Source organism: Mercenaria mercenaria, chromosome 16, assembly GCF_021730395.1.
Source record: "Mercenaria mercenaria strain notata chromosome 16, MADL_Memer_1, whole genome shotgun sequence".
Lineage (NCBI taxonomy): Eukaryota > Metazoa > Mollusca > Bivalvia > Venerida > Veneridae > Mercenaria > Mercenaria mercenaria.
The window spans coordinates 61,834,931-61,853,647 of NC_069376.1; the positions used below are offsets into that span (position 1 = coordinate 61,834,931).

At 34.1% G+C, this 18,717-nt stretch overlaps 1 protein-coding gene across 2 annotated transcripts; it reads right to left on the minus strand.

Annotated features, from left to right (window-relative positions):
* Positions 1 to 1,328: 1,328 nt before the first annotated feature.
* Positions 1,329 to 18,237, minus strand: LOC123539630 (platelet-activating factor acetylhydrolase 2, cytoplasmic-like). Of its 2 annotated transcripts, XM_045324305.2 has the most exons (9): positions 18,096 to 18,237; positions 14,960 to 15,449; positions 12,209 to 12,320; positions 11,439 to 11,806; positions 9,050 to 9,163; positions 6,941 to 7,032; positions 5,992 to 6,162; positions 4,883 to 5,031; positions 1,329 to 4,661 (listed from the first exon to the last, which is right to left on the minus strand). In XM_045324305.2, exons 2-9 carry the CDS (start codon positions 15,275 to 15,277, stop codon positions 4,576 to 4,578), a joined length of 1,410 nt encoding a protein of 469 aa, XP_045180240.1. In that variant the 5' UTR covers positions 15,278 to 15,449; positions 18,096 to 18,237; the 3' UTR covers positions 1,329 to 4,575. The 2 variants fall into 2 exon arrangements, with proteins under 2 accessions (XP_045180240.1, XP_053383202.1); XM_053527227.1 differs by lacking the exon at positions 18,096 to 18,237 and having other exon boundaries at positions 14,960 to 15,692.
* Between the last annotated feature and the right edge of the window lie 480 nt (positions 18,238 to 18,717).

The window sequence follows — 18,717 nt, forward strand, 5'->3', positions numbered from 1 at the left end:
AGCCAGAGCGAAATTTCGAACCCATAGGGGCAAGAGACCAAAAGAATTCAACCACGGAGGTCCACATAATAATCTTTAAGACGATCCTCTGGAAGCATAGAACGCAACCGTGTAAAAAATAGTATACATATACTAACTTTGATTTAGTCTAGTCATGATTTCAAAATCTCTTAACCCCATTAATACAGTCTTAAACAAAAGTCTTGTAACAAAGTAACATTAAATCTTCATGCAAACTGAGCCAGACAATCTTGTCGAGGTGTTTCAGGCGTCTTGTCTTGTTATTACCCAATTTCAGCTTTCAAAGCTTTCAATTATCGTTCAGCAATGTTGACATGTGATGATGCAGAGCCGACCTGTCATCGAAGTCGCTGTTTACTTACTATATTTATTAGTAATTTTGTTTCAACAGTACTACTTTTTGACCGGGTAAATATAACGATCTCATTTGTTTCCTGTAAAATCTATAATTCAAGCGAATTGCATCATAGCAGACTCTTAATTAATGTTTATATTTATGATCTATGCATTTCATGATGGTGAATTTGCTCAGAAAGACGCTTGACTTCCCCTCGGGAAGATCGTTTTCGGATCAACCGTAGATTTATTTGGATATGCAGATATTTGGTCGTTGGTAAAGAATAAAAAGTCTACACTGCTAAAATTGAATAAGTTTGCATGTATTTCCAATCCAAGTATATCACGTTGTAAGACCATTACGTACGTTTATACTAGTTTATTTAAGTTCGATAGCAAATCAAGTTCTGCAACTTATATTAATCACTCTCGGCACCTCATTCCTGATGGAACCCATCGCCACGAGGGCATGAGAGATCCCTTTTTGTGCTGAGCACCAATCAAGGGAGCTACTGGTACCATTTTTTACGTCTTTGCTATGACGCGACCAGGGATCCCCGCACTCGAAGGGGACGCTCTACTACATGTACTAGGCTATCGACGTTGACATTATTTATAAACGTTATCGTGGTGTTGTCAAACGTGGAACCATTCTCTCCTAGCCGACGTAGACCGATTTCGGCGAGTCTTGTTTATCTAAATAACTTCATGGTGTTTGATAAAGCGCTTTATTTACGGAAATTCCCCCTTGATATCCATCTAATTTGAACATAACTAAAGACTTGAAGAAGACATCACATCTCTTTGGAACGCTAGCGTGGCGGGAACACGAGTATCAGTATCATGTTACACTTATAACTGATTGTGAATAGTGCGCAAGAACTAATGAGCAGGCAAGGCGTTGGCAGCTAGAGCCACAGGCTCACATCTACACAGAGAGAGTTGTCAGTTGTGAGTTGTCATATTTTTCACAAGAACGCAAGTCATTTAATAGGTTTTTTCTTTTATTACAGCAATACAAAATCATCTGAAAGCATATTTGTAAACAGTGATTTATGTGAAAAATGTAAAGCAGTAACATAACTTTATATAGAAGCATAGAAGCATACAGCTTCGACAATGAGCACATTGTGTACAAGATTCAACAAGAAAAAGAAAGTCGTGCATTGATTAAAATCGGAATTACAGAGTCCATTTTTTATAATAATAACAGAAAATAAAACAATATAAAATAAAAACGAATAAGCTACGTTCATACAATATAACATCACAACATTACCTATCTGTCTCGTAGTCATAGAGATTGACGTGATGCAATTTAGAATTAAAATATTGAGGAGAAAAATGTTCATCAAATTAACCTTAAATCTGGTTCTAAAATAGTTTTAGACCGAGCTTTAATGAACAAAGTATAAACTTTAGTAACTTTAATAGTAACTGTTGCAAACATTTAATAGATGCAATATAACAAAGCTAAAAAAATAATATACAAGACAAAAATTGCAACAAGTGAAGTGAAATAGTGAAAGACAAAGTAACGAACTGTTTCTGAGAGTAAAACGAATCTACTGTCAATGCAACAAAGTCACAGCAAAAATATGACTTTCAATTTAACGGGAGTGGCTAAAACCCCCAAAAACGATAAAACAGTACATGAAAACATTTTCAAAGTAAAAATGAAAGAAAGAATTTGTTGTAATAATTTTTTCTAATTCTTTGAATGACAAATTGTGCAGAACATTTACAAAATAATGGATATTTTGTTTTAGGTCCATTCATAATAAATTCCTACGTGATGTCCGGAACAGCCGTAATGCCCGCTAGTTTTGCAGAAACCGTTCCTATAACACATATTACCTTATAATAGAAAAATACACTAGTATATGATATACATAGAATACCCTTAATACAATACATAAATGAGTATCACAAAATATCAAACCGGTTTATTCGCATGAAATGCTTTGACTTGTGTAATGGTATATATCAAAAATATAAAATATCATTAGTTCTCTACCCTTCACATTAGCCACTTCCCTCAGTGTCATTTACAATTAAGCTTCGATTATTCTAATAGAACCTACCGGTATGACAAATATTTCAAATGCAATTATTTCCACTCAAAGATTCTTTTCCAGGCTTAAATGGAAATAGAACACTTAATTTACAATATCTCTATGAACTGACATCATTGTGAACAATGTATTTCGCTAATGGGGTAATTTAGTTTAAGAAGCTGGAAAGATTGTGTATGGATTAAAGCAGTAATGATACAGAGTAAAAGCTTGACTTGCAAGTGATTCTGCCTTTGCGACTTGTGCAGACCAAGATCAGCCAGCACGTCCATGCAGTCTGATCATGGTATGCACTGTTTGCTATTCAGTCAGTAAATTTTCAATGAACACCCCTTTGATAAGCAGCCCAAATTGAATGATGGACCAATCTTAGAAATATAGCAGGGTAAAGGTAAAGCAAGATTCAGACGGAAGTTGTCCATCAACTGGAAAGTCCACAGGAGGTGTAGAAGAAGCTTAGATATTTTCAAAAATGTCAATTTTATAGTCAAAAATGTATTTTCTGTGTGTAAAGTTCTGGCAAATGTCGAAGTTTGAGACAACATCTTTCTCAGAATTTTACATTTTTTACGCGGAAATATTTTTAATACTCACTAAGATATCCTGAGCATGTTCTAACAACCTACTAATATTAAAGTCTTAAAGCTTTCTGATGTCCAAACTGACTTATAAAATGCTTTATCAAAATCGTTTCCTGACGATATAGTCAAATTACATCAAGATAGTTTTAATATTAAAAAAGTACTCGGGAGTTTATGACGTATAACAAAAATGGTATAGTCCAACATTTAAAATATTAAGTTAAAACTTTGTTACAGAAAAGATGGATCAAACAGTAAGCTAGAACAATTACCAACCATAATACATATTCATATTCAAGTTAGGAGTTCGATAAGGAATAAAACTAAACGCCTTTTAAAAAAATAAACAATACACTAAATTGTTACTGAGTGGCTAACGCAGAAGAACACTTTTAGACATCAGTTCAATAGACTACACGCTTATTCTGTTTTCATTTATCACTGTTTAGAATTCACTAGATCACTTTGTGTTTTACTTTTTCACTTAAGGTTACTGAATATACGTAAATGAAAGTATATGTTCTTAAGTTCGAAACATAAATCTATTGCCCTTATCATGTTAACGCATGGAGAAGTTACTGTACATGTTTTGATACTAAGTTATGTGAAGCCTTACATCGCGTTTTTGTTCAAGGCTGCTAAAATTGTGTTATGCATATATGAATGATGACTTCAAATTCGGTTTTCTTCAAGAATTATTTAAATGGCACTTTTAGACTGAGTAAAAATAGCAATAAATGTACCGGTATATAAAAAGACTGCTATTCAGACGAATTTTGTAATTACGTATAACAATAAATGAAATAAAAAAAAATGCGCAATTAAAGGAATATACATGTATTACCCGTTGGAGACAATGTGTAATTCACTAATTGCCCATTATAAGTATATATAATATTTTCATAATACAATGTTAAATTAGCGGTGTCGGTAATGTGTTGATTCACGTTTATAAATAGTAAGCCGCATGTGCATGTATATACTGATTTGATTATATGATTGTGAATATGCTGAGAGTTCCTCATATAAAAGGAAAAAATACGAAGCCATGCCACTGGCAACCGTTCCAGAACTCCATAACGCCGCTGTGCGTTATCGTTCAATTAAAATCTAATTAACTCGTTATCAGAGGAACAAATAAGATTTTGTAACAATCGCGTTTTTTCAAGCAAATATAAACAAAAAACACTTGTAACATAAAATAAAAGCTGTTTCCTTCGTTTTTATCAAAATGATATTATGGAAAAGATATTCTTAACATTATAGAAACGCTGCTAATCGTTATAAGAATAGTTCTCTGTAAATTAAAACCACAGTGTCTTTATTCGCCTAGCTTCAAAGAAAAAAAGGAATATTAGAATTTCATCGACCCGCAAGTCAATGATTATAATAGAAAAGTTTACTGAAAACACCACCTGAAATCCGGATGAAACAACGAGTCAAATGTTCATTACAAGGTAATTTCAATAAAGCACTGTGATCATAACGTAGAAAGACTAGTGGCACTTAATTTGTAAATATAAAAACTATCACAGTAAAGCTTATATGTGGAGGACAGGTATTTAGGTCAGATCTAGTGTAGTTCCCAAGACAACCTGCTCGTGAGTCCCTGAAAACACGTCCTCCGCACTGTCTAAACCATCGATACCTGGGAAAAAAAAATAAAATTCAGCTTTCACCAGGAATGAAAAAGAGAATTACAAGAGGGACAATTCAAGTTTTACTAAAGCCAGTGGAGCTAGAGTGACGGTTCTTGGACACAATCGTCTCGAACTCGATACAAAATGGCAGTATGTAACCATCATGATATAGCGAGCCACAAAAATATTGAAATTTAGCGTAAAAAGTTAGCTTTTGTTTGTTTCTTACCTAGTTGTTTCGACAGAAAACCAAGAGTAGCTCTCGTGTTGAGATCCATGGCAACTTTTGGAGAAAGCTCACTTCTAACTTCCATAAATTTACCGAACGCCTTGCCAACAAGAAACTGGAAATCGCTAAGCGCTTGGTGGCAAGCCCCTCTGAAATTCAAAATTTATTTCAGTTTTAAAACCACCACAGTTGATTCCCCTTTTATCTGCGACGCCATTCGCGTAAATGCAAATAGAGTAATTGATGCCTATAACTTCTAAATGTTTTAACTAAATAATTAGAACGTAGTTTAAGAAAGAGTGAACTTTTATATTCACATTTGTGAAGAAACTAGCAGATATAGACATTTTCTTTTCTGTTTGCATCTACGAACGAACTGTAAGTAACTGTCTTCAATGTGGGATACGTAACCTTCGCAAGTGCCATCAAAACTATAAATCAGTAGTAAAAAGGGACAATGCTAACAACTTTCTAGCTGATACAGCATGTCATTTTCACTGATTTATATATCTTTACTCGTAACATTATTATAAATACATCTTTTACATTGTTCCGTTAGGGTCCCTGCGTGCTCACCCTATATAAACATAGAGCTACCATGGTAAAAACATTGCTCTTCGCAATCGTAGCTTCGCCATCGTACAAACGTTTCCACTCTACACCATCGCACTTTCGCTCTTCGCGTTTATAAGGCGAAGAGTTGAAACATGCTGTAACAATAGTAGCTTAGCGCCCTGCATTGTTGCTTCGCACTTGCTACCGTACCTTTGCGTTTATATAGTAAGAACGCTCTGGCCCGAACTGACCGCCATAGTTTTTCAACCCACTGGCATTTTCGAATTGTTTAACAATACATTAACGCATAAACCTTAATCATTCACCTAACGTCGTGCAAGAAAAGTTATAATGTAATTGTATGTCATTATACCACATTCTGCTGAGCTTTGAATCGATCTGTTACTGTCATATGATTATAAAGCTCTATCTTTGAAAGCTAATAACACTCCACCATCTAGGCAAATTTTGAAGTTTTCCAAATGTCCCAAGGTCAATGTCGCACTCTTAGACTAGTCTCTAACCTATTTTATCAACTTGGAACTTGGTCTTACCGTAGTGTGACCATTGGTCTATCTACGTCATCACACTGAAGCCATTCCATTTGTTTCACATTTTTCTGCCACTGGAATTTCTCGTAGTTTACCATTAAAATTGGCTGTGTTACTTTTGAGCACAAATCTTCATTTAGAGGATGCATCCACGCGTCCAACATAATGCCAGCTCTACAATGAAATATAGAATTAACTGTTAACAGCCAAAAATACCAAAATACCAATTGCTGTATATCAAACTATAAACAGTAACACTTTTACTTAAAAATTAATCATTTAACTTGCTCAAAAGATATTGACAAATGTATCAATAACATGCTAAAGGCCTACCGGTATATCCGCGGAATGTCAGCGCGGTCTGACATCCACGTCATATATAAAGAGAGTGGACATTAGAAAAATGCTTCACGTATACTACTAGTTTTCTTTACTCTGATACACTTTTACAGACTGAAAATAGTAAAACCCTGTTAGTAACTAAGCACATGAATCAAATATTACTATAAACTAAGTTAACCCGCCTAATATTTATAAATAACAATGTAGTGTTGATAGCGCGTGCCATATTTTAAAAGAAATCTTGTTTAGCATTTTAAAAGACGCTCGGTGTGGAATCAATAATTTTCTTTGTATTGACCGTGTTTGTTATCGTCAACAACACATCTTCTGCTCGCAGGTTGAGAGATAAATAATTTATCACGACAAAACGTACCAGTATATACAAATTGTATGTCTTAGAATTTAACTTCAAAGCTATTCATGGTGTCTACAGTCTATTTTGCGTGTATAATTTCAAAATATACATGCATGCTTAAATGTATAAGTACAAAGATTTCCATGCTTGTATATTTGTACCTGCTCGCGTTTCTGTGCACGAATGCATGAAATTATACTTGCGCCTAATTACAAACGTGAGAAGTGTGTACAGGACAAAAACAACATTACTTACTTGAATCGTTTGTCTTGTCCTAGTGTGGTCACACATGTTGATCCACCAAAGGAATGTCCTGCAAACGCGACCTTTGATATGTCCATACGACCCTGAAACATTACACACAATTCTAAGAACCTTAGGCCTGCTAAATTTCTAAAATGGACTGTTCTATCATTCAATTTGAGCAGTACCACTTATTGTTCAAAGGTGTGTTCACTGAAAATTTACTGATTGAATAGCGGACAGTGCAGACCATGATCAGCCTGCACGGGTGTGGTCTGCACTGGTCGCACTTGCCGCCAGGCTAAAGGTTAATATAATGTTTTATTGTAAAGGTACCCAACGCATGCCTCCTTATCGAAATAACAGAAATAGAATTGTGTAAGAAAGCGATAAATGTAAGATGCAGCGATTATCTTTCTTATATTTTATTATATTTTACTGCGTTTTTGACGCATTCGATACGCTTTCTTCATATTTAGTAGACTTTACGAGTATTTTTCAGCAACAAGATATTACTGTCGGCATTTCAGTGTAGCATGACCCAAGTCACCTTTTTAAAAAGAGATTTGTGTTATTTGAACGTTCAACGGAGACATTACTTAAGTAATGGTATGCTGTGGATAGGCAACGAAAAAATAAAAATAAATCGGAACCCAAAATAACGATTGAATCATATATAGTTTTATGACAAGTGTACGATAAGACATCGTCACGCATGAAGGCCGTTAAATCATCTTAGCTATTAATTTCATTCTGGCAGAAACTTTGGATCATAGTACAGTCACGGTTTTGGCACGTGTTAATATGTTTTGAGTGGTAAAGAAACGCTTCATGATAAATACAATTATATGTCTCCATATATAAATCGCCGGTCTATAGTTTGTGATATATGATCTGTATATATACATATATTCAACACATGTTTACTGAGTTAATGAATCAAAAATTTGAAAAGAAACAACGTATGCTGCAGTTTTGGGTAAAAGAAATCCCAATAATAGAAATTGTTCAAACTTTGTGAACACAGTGTCATGTTAGAAACGTTCAGGAGTTATTTGCCCTTGAATATGCAAATTTGAAGAAAAATCCCGTTTTAAGGGCAGATAACTCCTAAACAAGCACGATGACCTATGTTTTTTGCATTTTTCTGTTTCTAACATGAAACTGTGTTAATATACAAAGTTGAGACAAATTCTATCATTGGGAATTTTTAGCCCCATCTCTCATACAAGAAACTGCAGCAAATGTCTTTAATTTCTTATGTCATATAATGAAACACTTATTGAATGGCTTGATGGTCAATAAGTGTATAATAAAGGAAACAAGTGAATGAAGTATTGCCATGCAATACAAAGTCCCCTACTGGAAGGCACCTAATTTACTCCACTGCAGTATAATATAATGAACTGATATCTGTCAATGATGTATAAACAATATTGTACTACATACAATATGTTATGACAACACACTTGGATTAAAATGTGCATATATAAAAACCCACAGTTGTTTTAATATTGAATTTTTTTGGCTGATTATAAAAATGTTATCATGTAAGTTATTTATAGTAACAACAAAGGGAAATTAATCTTTAAAAAAATCTATATAATATAAGTCCACAAGAAACTCTTACCAGGTAAGATAGGTCAAAATACACCTAAAAATTGGATGTAACATGCATGCTATATCAGAAAAATGGTCTCGATTTTCTCTACCGCCAGTAATAAAAAAGTTAAAAATAAAACTATTTATAGTACAACAAAGGGGCTAATTCCCAAAAAAAAAAAGGGGGGGCCCCATGGGGGTGAACATATGCAAATTTGAAGAAAAATCCCATTTTAAGGGCAGATAACTCCTAAAGAAACACGGTGACCTATGTTTTTTGCATTTTTCTGTTTCTAACATGAAACTGTGTTAATATACAAAGTTTAGACAAATTCTATCATTGGGAATTTTAGCCCCATCTCTCATACAAGAAACTGCAGCAAATGTCTTTAATGTCTAATGTCATATAATGAAACACTTATTGAATGGCTTGATGGTCAATAAGTGTATAATAAAGGAAATAAGCATCCTTTAACCATAAAGACATCTGACTATCACATAAAGACTTTAGATGTTTACCTTGAACTGTTTCAAACTAAAATGGAAGCCCAGAAAATTTCTCACACTACGGCCGTTGTTTAGATCAATCAGAAGATCAAGCAGACGAATACATTCGGCGGCTCTATGATGAACCTGAAAATGTCAAACAAAAATAATATTCAACATTAAGTCACAAGGGAATGATAATGAATTCTGATTATCGAGTCTTTTCGCTCTGGGATGTATTCCTGAGAAAATATATTCGACCGATTTTATCGAATGAAGTTGAACTTGTCAAATATTCAAATCAAGACTTAAGTCTTATATATGACTAATAAAAAGAATAGACATCGAATTCATGACAAAAAAAATTATTTTTATATTGTCCAGTTATCTGACTAAGCACTGGAAGAAGTTTTTAATAACTTTTTTTTCAACGATATTTATTATAGTCAACAGCGGCCATTTAATCTGATAAGGCGCTCTAGACCCTCAAGTAAATAGTGGCAACTTCCAAACATGAAAAACGAGAGGATTTTAAGGTGGATGAAAAAAAAAATCAAGGATAAAACTGGTTTCTCCCATGGATCGAACTCATATGACCTCACCAAGGGATCAAACTAGCATTGTCTTGCCCAGAGATCGAACTCGGGTGACCTCGCCCACAGATCAAACTCGTGCTACCTGGCAAGGCCGATTGAACTCAGGCGCATGGATTCGTGCAGTGGTGGAACTTGCGCGGACTAGCCCGGTGATCGAGCCCACTGATTCAGCTCGCGTATCCCAGCCCAGTGTTAGAGCTCGCACTGCCTCCCCAAGGGACTGGACTCAGTTGGACTCAGCTATGCCGTTATAGGTTTATAGTCTAGTGATTTCATCAAATTAGCATTACAGTTTGATTGTAATCTATATATGCAACAAGAGAGATATTTTACATTATGTAACATTTCAAAGTACAATTACTTTGTACTTTAGTTCGCGTTTTATATGATACACAACCCAACAGGCTGACCAACAATGAGTAATTTCTTAACATCTTAAGACAGATTTTGCAAAAACCGCAAAAAATGCAGAATATTTCATGATTATAATACCAGGGTTAGTGTATGTTGCTTAAATTGAGACATATAAATATATCTATAGTAGAGAAATAACAAAAGACTACATCATTCTTTTCCAGCATATAGAAATGTAAAAGTGTGCCGATTCCAAACGTTTATAATACCCATTACATACAAAAATGTTGTTCGACGGTACATATAACACATATATATGACAACAACAAAAAAAAACACGACGGGTAAATAAATAACTCAGAAGCTTTGTAGGCTTAATTGATACAATCTTGGCATGTTACTGTAACCTTCTCCGCAAGAAATACAGGTAACACTCTGAGAGCCTTGATCTCGAATCATTATCTCTCTCTTAATATTAAGTAGGTAAGAAATGATGTAAGAGATTTTATAATGGCAGTGGCATTCATCAATCAGCTCTGGTAAAATATCTGAATGAGTCTGATAACGTCTTCTCAGCTTTCATAGCTCTTTTGCATACATTAGCGCCGTAATACACAGTGGTTAAGGTACCAGCCGCTTAACCCAGGGATCGTGGATTCCAGTCTTACACGGGTCAAGACCGCTCACGAGTAGTGGTTTTTGCCATGAAGCGGACGCGGGAGTGGTTCAGAATAAAACAAATCCGGAGCGGTAGTCACGCTTTGTATGACGCAGAAAAAATACAACAACTAAATACCAGTATTTTACGGTGCCCCTAAAGTGACATGTTACACACGTTTTTCCCACTTAGGTAATGTGAGACTTCTTTTATTTCGTTTAAACGAAATAACTATTTCGTTTAAACGAAATCATTTCGTTTTAACAAAATAACTATTTCGTTTAAACGAAATCATTTCGTTTAAACGAAATAAGTTTAAACGAAATCATTTCGTTTGAACGAAATAACTATTTCGTTTAAACGAAATCACTAATTCGTTTAAACGAAATGATTTCATTTGAACGAAATAACATTTCGTTTAATGAAAACATTTCGTTTAAATGAAATGATTTCGTTTAAACGAAATAGTGATTTCGTTTAAACGAATTAGTTATTTCGTTCAAACGAAATGATTTCGTTTAAACGAAATAGTTATTTCGTTCAAACGAAATGATTTCGTTTGAAACTATTTCGTTTAAACGAAATAAAAAAAGTCTCACATTACCTAAGTGGAAAAAAGTGTGTAACATGTCACTTTAGGGGCACCGTACTATTTATTACGCATATTTCATAAATATATGCATTATGAAAATCTTCTTTGATCATGTTTCTAAATGCATAGACGGTGCATTTTAGAGCCCTTGAATGCGCAGTCGATACTCAAAGAATTAATGAATATGTACACATTTTGTCTATCTCAACTAATTTAAGTTACCTGTTTATTCCTGTATTCATAATCATCCCACTGTATTCCGAGAGGGTCTGTGTGTTCAAAAGACTGCCATTCTTCAGAAAAACTACTAGATTTATGCATTGCATGTCTTTTATGTTTCCCGCATTCGTGATCTTTGATCAACTCCACCACGGTTCCTCTCATATTGTCTTTTAACAAATAGGTCATGGAAGCACTTCCGTCACGGTGTTCTGGTACCGCCACGATAAACCCGTTAGATGCAAGTTCACAGCAAAACGTACTATAAGTAGTCCGATTACCTCCGATACCGTGCGACATGACGATTATCGGAAATTTATCGTCAGTTTCTACAAGCGGAGCTTGCCATAATACGGGGATATAGACATCACCTGAAATTGGTCAATTATAATAATGACAGACCTGTGTATTTAACATGGTATATCTGTAGATGTGTATTGTACTAAATTAAATAAAATGATAGTAAGTTGATAAATTTCAAAGAATATTAAATCATTATTTTTAATGATTCAACGACGGTCAGTTTGCCTGAGCAGTTTCCTGGATTCAGACCCCATGTTTTGTTCACTGGAGATAACTCCTGAGGCTATTTAAATTTTGTGTAATTGTGTCCCTTCTCTTCTCGGAGCTAAGACAGATCAAGTCGGAACATATAAGAGGAATGATTAATAAAATAAAAGAGATTATCTAGTTGGTGGTCAGACTACTTAATTCTGTATCAATATTGTTTTTTTTTTCTAAGCAGATTGTTCACATGACTAAATAATAAATACCTCCGAGCCAGTTGAAGAATTTTCCCATTAGTTTATTTCTCCGCAAGAACCGAGCATATCCAAACGCGTACTGTTTCCTGGGTAACCATAGCGGCCACTGTGTGTTTCGTTTCTGAAATAACCAAAACAATAGCAATATTTATCCCTGTATATATTTTCTATTTCGTAAACAGGAAAAGAACTTTCATTCAAGATAGTTTCAGTAGTGTATGTTTCGAAAGCTACTCCATGCATTTAGGCAAATTTGGCCACTGAATACGGAAGTTTTGCGGAAAGGGTCGAGAAGTTACGAAATTTTAATGCGACTCAACCAGACAAGGAAATTTAGCGATTATTTCGTAAAATGGAGCTACGTTTCTGTAATTTTTCATCAGAAATCGCTAAGAAACAATTTAAAGTATGCAAGTAAAGGTCTGACAGTATCACAGGCACTTTTGACGGATTGAGACAGAATACACTTCATAAAAGAGATGAAATGATAGAAAACAAGTACATTAAGATAACATCGTGCCGGTAAAGAATTTAGCCTGGAAGCACTCCAAGATACCGTCATGATTTACAGTAGCTTGTTTGTAGAGAGAAGAAATGTGATCACGTATTGCTAGAAGATACAAAAAAGTCAATAAAACTAATTTTTGTGGGAGTTTGATTTTTTTTAGGTAGGGACGTCCGTTACAAACTGCTGTCGACAGTTTGACCGTATACAATCGAGTTTTCCCCTTACACTAAATGATCTTCTGCTCATTACGTGTTACATGTCGATTTCAAAAGTGACTATGTTTCTGACATCATTTGGCCTCTTCTGCTTGATGTGGGGAAGTTGTAGTGTAAACAGATTTATGTGTCAATAGTTGAAAGCCGCCTCCTCTGTCCGTTACCGCTCCCCCACCCAAGCCCAACCTACCACCCTACACCTACGCTTCATTATGTAATGTTTACATGTTAAATAAATTACATTGTATATTATGTGCCGTATCGACTGATATAGTGTTGAAGGCATGAAAACCCAATAATACTTGAGATAAACTATTAATTTTGTTTGCTATAGGTTTAATGCTGAAAAGTAAACAAATGCGTTAAGAAAGAATGGTGTAGGCGGACAAGCAACACATCTGATAAAATAATTGCAATATTTTTGCAACATATGGTTGCTTCGGTTAAGGGTTTTTACTAAAGGGCGTGTCAGTTGAATGTTTCCTGGTGTATCATAAGTAGAACTAACTTAAACTTAAGATCTGTCGTTATTTTCTTTAAATTAAACGAAGAATATTGAATATATTTTAACTCGACTTCATTTACATTTGTTTTTATAACTCGTGAGTCAATAGTTTGTGCTATTGACCGATTCATTTAAATGTCCATGCATGAATGAAAAGGTTACAGAATGAACAATAAAAATGACCAAAAGTATTTGACTTCCAATGTGACCTTGACCTTTCAGTTTGGCGTCTGGGTGTTGCTGGTGTTGCAATGTGACATGTTGTCTGAAAGATATACGCACGACAAATCACCTTTATACGGGGAGCAATTGCGCCAATTAATATTAAAGAATGAGTTACAGACGAACAGGAAATCAACGCTTTTGACCTTTGACCTCAGTGTGACCTTGGCTCTGGATGTTTTGTCTGACAAGTCGTCTTTTTATGGCAAAAAATACTAAAATCCATTGATTTATGACAGAGTATGACAAGAATATCATGTTAACCTTTGACTTGAAAGTGGGACATAGATCTTCAATTATATCAACATATGTTTTCTTTTTCTTTTCAAAGTTGTTCAGTTACAAAGAATTTATGCAGTCAAAATGTTCATACAACAAATCAATACTGGCACAACAATCAAAGTAAAGAAAAGTTTATAATGTAACAAGTATCAGAATAGTTTCTCGCATTTTGAACTTCAACATCAATACAATCATTCCAAAATTAATAACTTAATAAATATTTCATTTGTCACGCCCAATTAGAAATACACTTAATCTAACATAAATATTGTCTACGTTATTTTTATTTGCGGCGACTGACACTGTACAAGAGAAATGTTAATGACTTCACGATAAATCATCTTTTGATATTACCATCTGTTGGACAGTGTTTAAAACATACATATTATATGAACATCAGCCTAACTATATCACAGAAGCTTTAATGTGCGTTCATTAAAGACGACATTATCGATCAGTCCTACCATTACCTTGACAACATTGAAACAAATACGCGGATATTTCTCTCAATGTAATTGAACTATTTAATTTGCATCTCAAATCTTGACACCTGTAGAAACAAATCAATGCTTTACCGAGTCCTTTGTACAGTTGTCTGTAAAATTAGCATAAATATTATGTCTATGATTGTTAGTTATTCAAATTCCTGACTAGTTCTCTCTTTTTTTTTTCCGCGTCAAAGAGAGAGTTCAATTTTAAGTTGATATCATTGAATTCTGATAAATCAAAGCACAAGACGGTCCAAACAACCGTAGATTTAAATATGAAGGGGTCGTAGTAATTGTTGTTATATATACTGGTTCACAGAGCCCGAGGGTCGGAAATGGTGTTAAAATCCCAGATAGGCTCCTATGAAGTTTACTTTATCATACCTTAATAGTTTGCTAGAATGCACTGAGCTGTTGATAAAACATATTGCAACTTGTCTTCTACAATGTCTTTTAATCAATATGAAATCAATTCAATTTTTAGGCTAAAAATTAATGAAAAGTGTGTTTATAATACATGAATGATATGAATACACTTACCAATATGTCTGTTTTCTCGATTGGGTAATATAACCTAAAGAAAGACCCTTGTTCGCTTGCATTGTCCATAATATCCACACATCCGACGGAAAACTTTCCAGTCGCCGGCGGGAGATGCCGACGGACTTTTTCAGGATTTTCGTCGTCTTCGCAGTTTTGCACATTTTTCAAATTATACTGAGTATCTTCAATCTCATATAGATCGTCGTCGGTATTCTGTATACTTATACACGTTGGTCGTCGGTCAGCGATAGTTTTGAAACGTTTAGAAAAGCTCCACGACCGAGCAAATCGTGTAATGTCTATATCTGACTCCATATGTATAAGAAACGTTTAATATCACTCAGTAACAATATTTATAGCTAACAATATTCATATCATATGTAAATCAATTGTTATTCCATGTTTGTCAATTTGCTATGACATTTGCAAAACACGTCCGTGCCAAACATTTGCTTTGACCTCCTTAAGAATACTCTTTTTCGGTAATCTGGAAAGTAAATATGGAAAATGTATTAAGTCCTACATGATTAAAGTACGTTTTCTTGTTGTTTACATTCTTGCAGCCGCCTTGTCCTAGTTATTGTACAGATTTCCTAGTTTATGAATGAAAAATATCTCACACTGCCAATATAATACAATACAAAATCGGAGATTAGGGTTAAGCGTTAAAACAAATCCGTGGTTAGGTTACAATTTAGACCGAACCGATTTATAAAGGTATGCTCGCGGGTTTAGTCCGTTCACCAAAAATCAATACGCAATGTACGTTATGTAGGTATTTAATAAAATTTGCGGTTGAGGGAGTATTCAAATACCTGAAAAAGCGGTTTGTATATTTTGCGTGGGGAATTCACTTTCTGTCAAAGTGATTATAAAAATCAAGGTAATTTCGTCAAGGTAAAACCACTGACAATTTGCCAAAAAAATATATATAAAAACTGTAATTATTCCTGTGTTTAAAGGAAGATTTTAAATTGTCTAAAAGGAATAGCCTTAAGAAATATTAATATGTCTACTTAAAAAACAAAGATTTAGAAAACGATTTGTTATTGTTTTAATCAAGATTTTCCGAGAGTATTTTTGGCAAAATGATGCGAAGTGGTTCGGAATATCAATATTGCGTCCTGTTGCGCCCTACTCCCTCCTACGTTAATAAAACATTCATAGGTAGTTGAAACTTTTTTTTTCTATAAATTATTTGTCTTGATTAAAGCATCAAGCTCAACTGAGGGATGGTAGTTCAGTCTCGAGACCTTCTGTTTAAGCCGGCGATATATTAAACACGTCAATTCAAACTGAATATATGGGAAACCAAACAGCTTATGATAATAACATTTTCATCTGAACTATCTTCCTTTAATAAAGTAATTTAAAAACACTGTCTTTGTATTCTCATTGCTCCTGTAATAAGACAGTAAACAAGCACATATGTAAGTAAACAATCACATAAGTAATTATGATGACATGTAAATTTGTCTGCCTGGGTAAATGAATAGAAACGATCAATGAACAAAATTACAATAAAACAATAGTTAGTTCGCATATGCTAAAGCACCACATAGACTAAAGCAAAACTGCTTCTTTTAAGTGTGTTTAGTTCTAATAAGTTTCAATTATCAAAATAGACAGTGAATTATGTTAAAAGCAGATCACATCTCCAAACAGCATGTATAATTTTAAGGCTCGTGACCGTTTATAGCTATATTGATGACAAATTCTCTTCCTGAAACAGAGACGGGCGGTGATACATGAGGATATCAACCTAGATCATACAGCGAGATTCCTTGCCGAGAGAACACTGTAAAACAAACTCAAATTATTGAATTATTCTGAATGTCTACATATTAAAATTGATCACACACACATGCAGCTGTGGTGAGATTTTGCAACCTGATGATTTCCACCACGTTTGACAAAAAAAAATGTACATATGATACTGAAAATGGCTAAGGGCGTTGAACTAAGAGTAAGAGATTGGTTAAAAAAGCATTTCCAAATTATTTCACAAGCATTACAATGGTTTGCTCCCTACTTGATAATTTATTTAGATATGATGCGAGTCTGATTAAATCCATCTCCTAAAATGCGACGTATAAGTTACCTTACTTCAGTCAGACTGGATATCTTGCATAATTCATACCACAGGTCACTGAGAATGCTCGCGTTTAATCATTTTTTGATGTCTGAGCGAGCGCTGAACTTAAGGCATACTTATAAAAACTCTAAAATGTGCGAGGGAGCCGCTTTAAGTACACTGTACTATTATCTATTTAAATACAAAAATCATAAGGCTGTAGTTAATGTCAAAAATAACAAGGTCCAATTGCATTCAAATTGTTGCTTTAACAGTGTCAGTCAACCATTTTCGAGTTTTTGCCTGTTAGTAATATTATATGAACATGCATCATACATTATCAGTGTTATTGTCCCCCTTTTTTGGTTAGTTTATGTTGTTGGATTTTTACTTCTATTTGTTTGTTGTTTTCGTTCCAAAACCGGTTTATTCAAAATGAAATCAGGGCTTGTTGAAACTGTAAGTTAAAATTGTCATACCCAGTAGCATAGTTTTGGAAATTTTCGCAATATTGTTTTCTTTAAACACAATATTGTTATGACAATTTTACCATAATGCTAGAGGGTACCTGGAAAACTAGTCACTCATAACTTTCTGCACTTACCAAAAGGGCGCGCCTCCTTTTTGTTCATTTTATCGACGTTAGAGTATACACTGATTTGAATGCAACGTAAACCAGTTTTTATTTATAGAAATACTTGTGGGGTTTATAAAATAGCTATTTTGTGCGTTAGTCGCGCAGTAAAACATATGGTATAAAATAGAAGCGTTAAATATCTGTAATAACATTAAATGATATTGATGTAGGATTTTGACGCTTTAATAACACTGCGATAGAAAAGGTTAGTTTTTTTTCGTTATGTACATTAGAAGGAACTGGATTAAACTGATTCAGTTTAAATACTCTTTTTACTCAAATATACATGTATCCTTAGACAACTAAATAGTTTTACATATATTATAATACCCATACATTCTTTAAACATATTATTCAGTTTGCATGACAAAATTCAAAACAAAAAACTAATATTTGAAGCATAGTGAACTTTAAATAACTACCTTTTTCATTTACCATTGATTATCTTCCTTAACTCAATATCCGTGTGATAACTTTTAAATGATACAATACCACTAGCCGAATACATGATATTTACATTAAACGTCAAAACACCCACGTAAATAGCAACACTGCGGTCGGATAGGCAAGATATAAACAAATTCTGAATTTGATGAAAATTCACTGTACAGATCCATGCAACCGTGAAATTAAGAGTAACTTCACACAATACGCCTTAAAATAGATATTCGAATGCAGCATACTTTTTGAAACCGTTGAAATTAATGACTTTTATGTACATGTATATATAGAAAGAAGAAAGTATTTGTTAAATAAACAAATTAATTCAAAAGCAAAGAAATGTTTCTTTCCGTTATTTCAAAAGCATTACCAGTCACGAAAAAAAAAATACGAATTGGTTTTCTTCATTCTGCAAAATGTGTTTGGTTGTGTATTAAGATATCTTGCAAAAGCTATAAACTTCTTGATAAGGAAATGTCAAATACGCATGACAAAATGTATATATATTTCGACCATATCATTGTCTACGGAGATTTAAATTATAATATACTTAACAAGAGCACCGCTTTGCGGGTGCAGACGCTCATCTGATTTTTTGTCTCT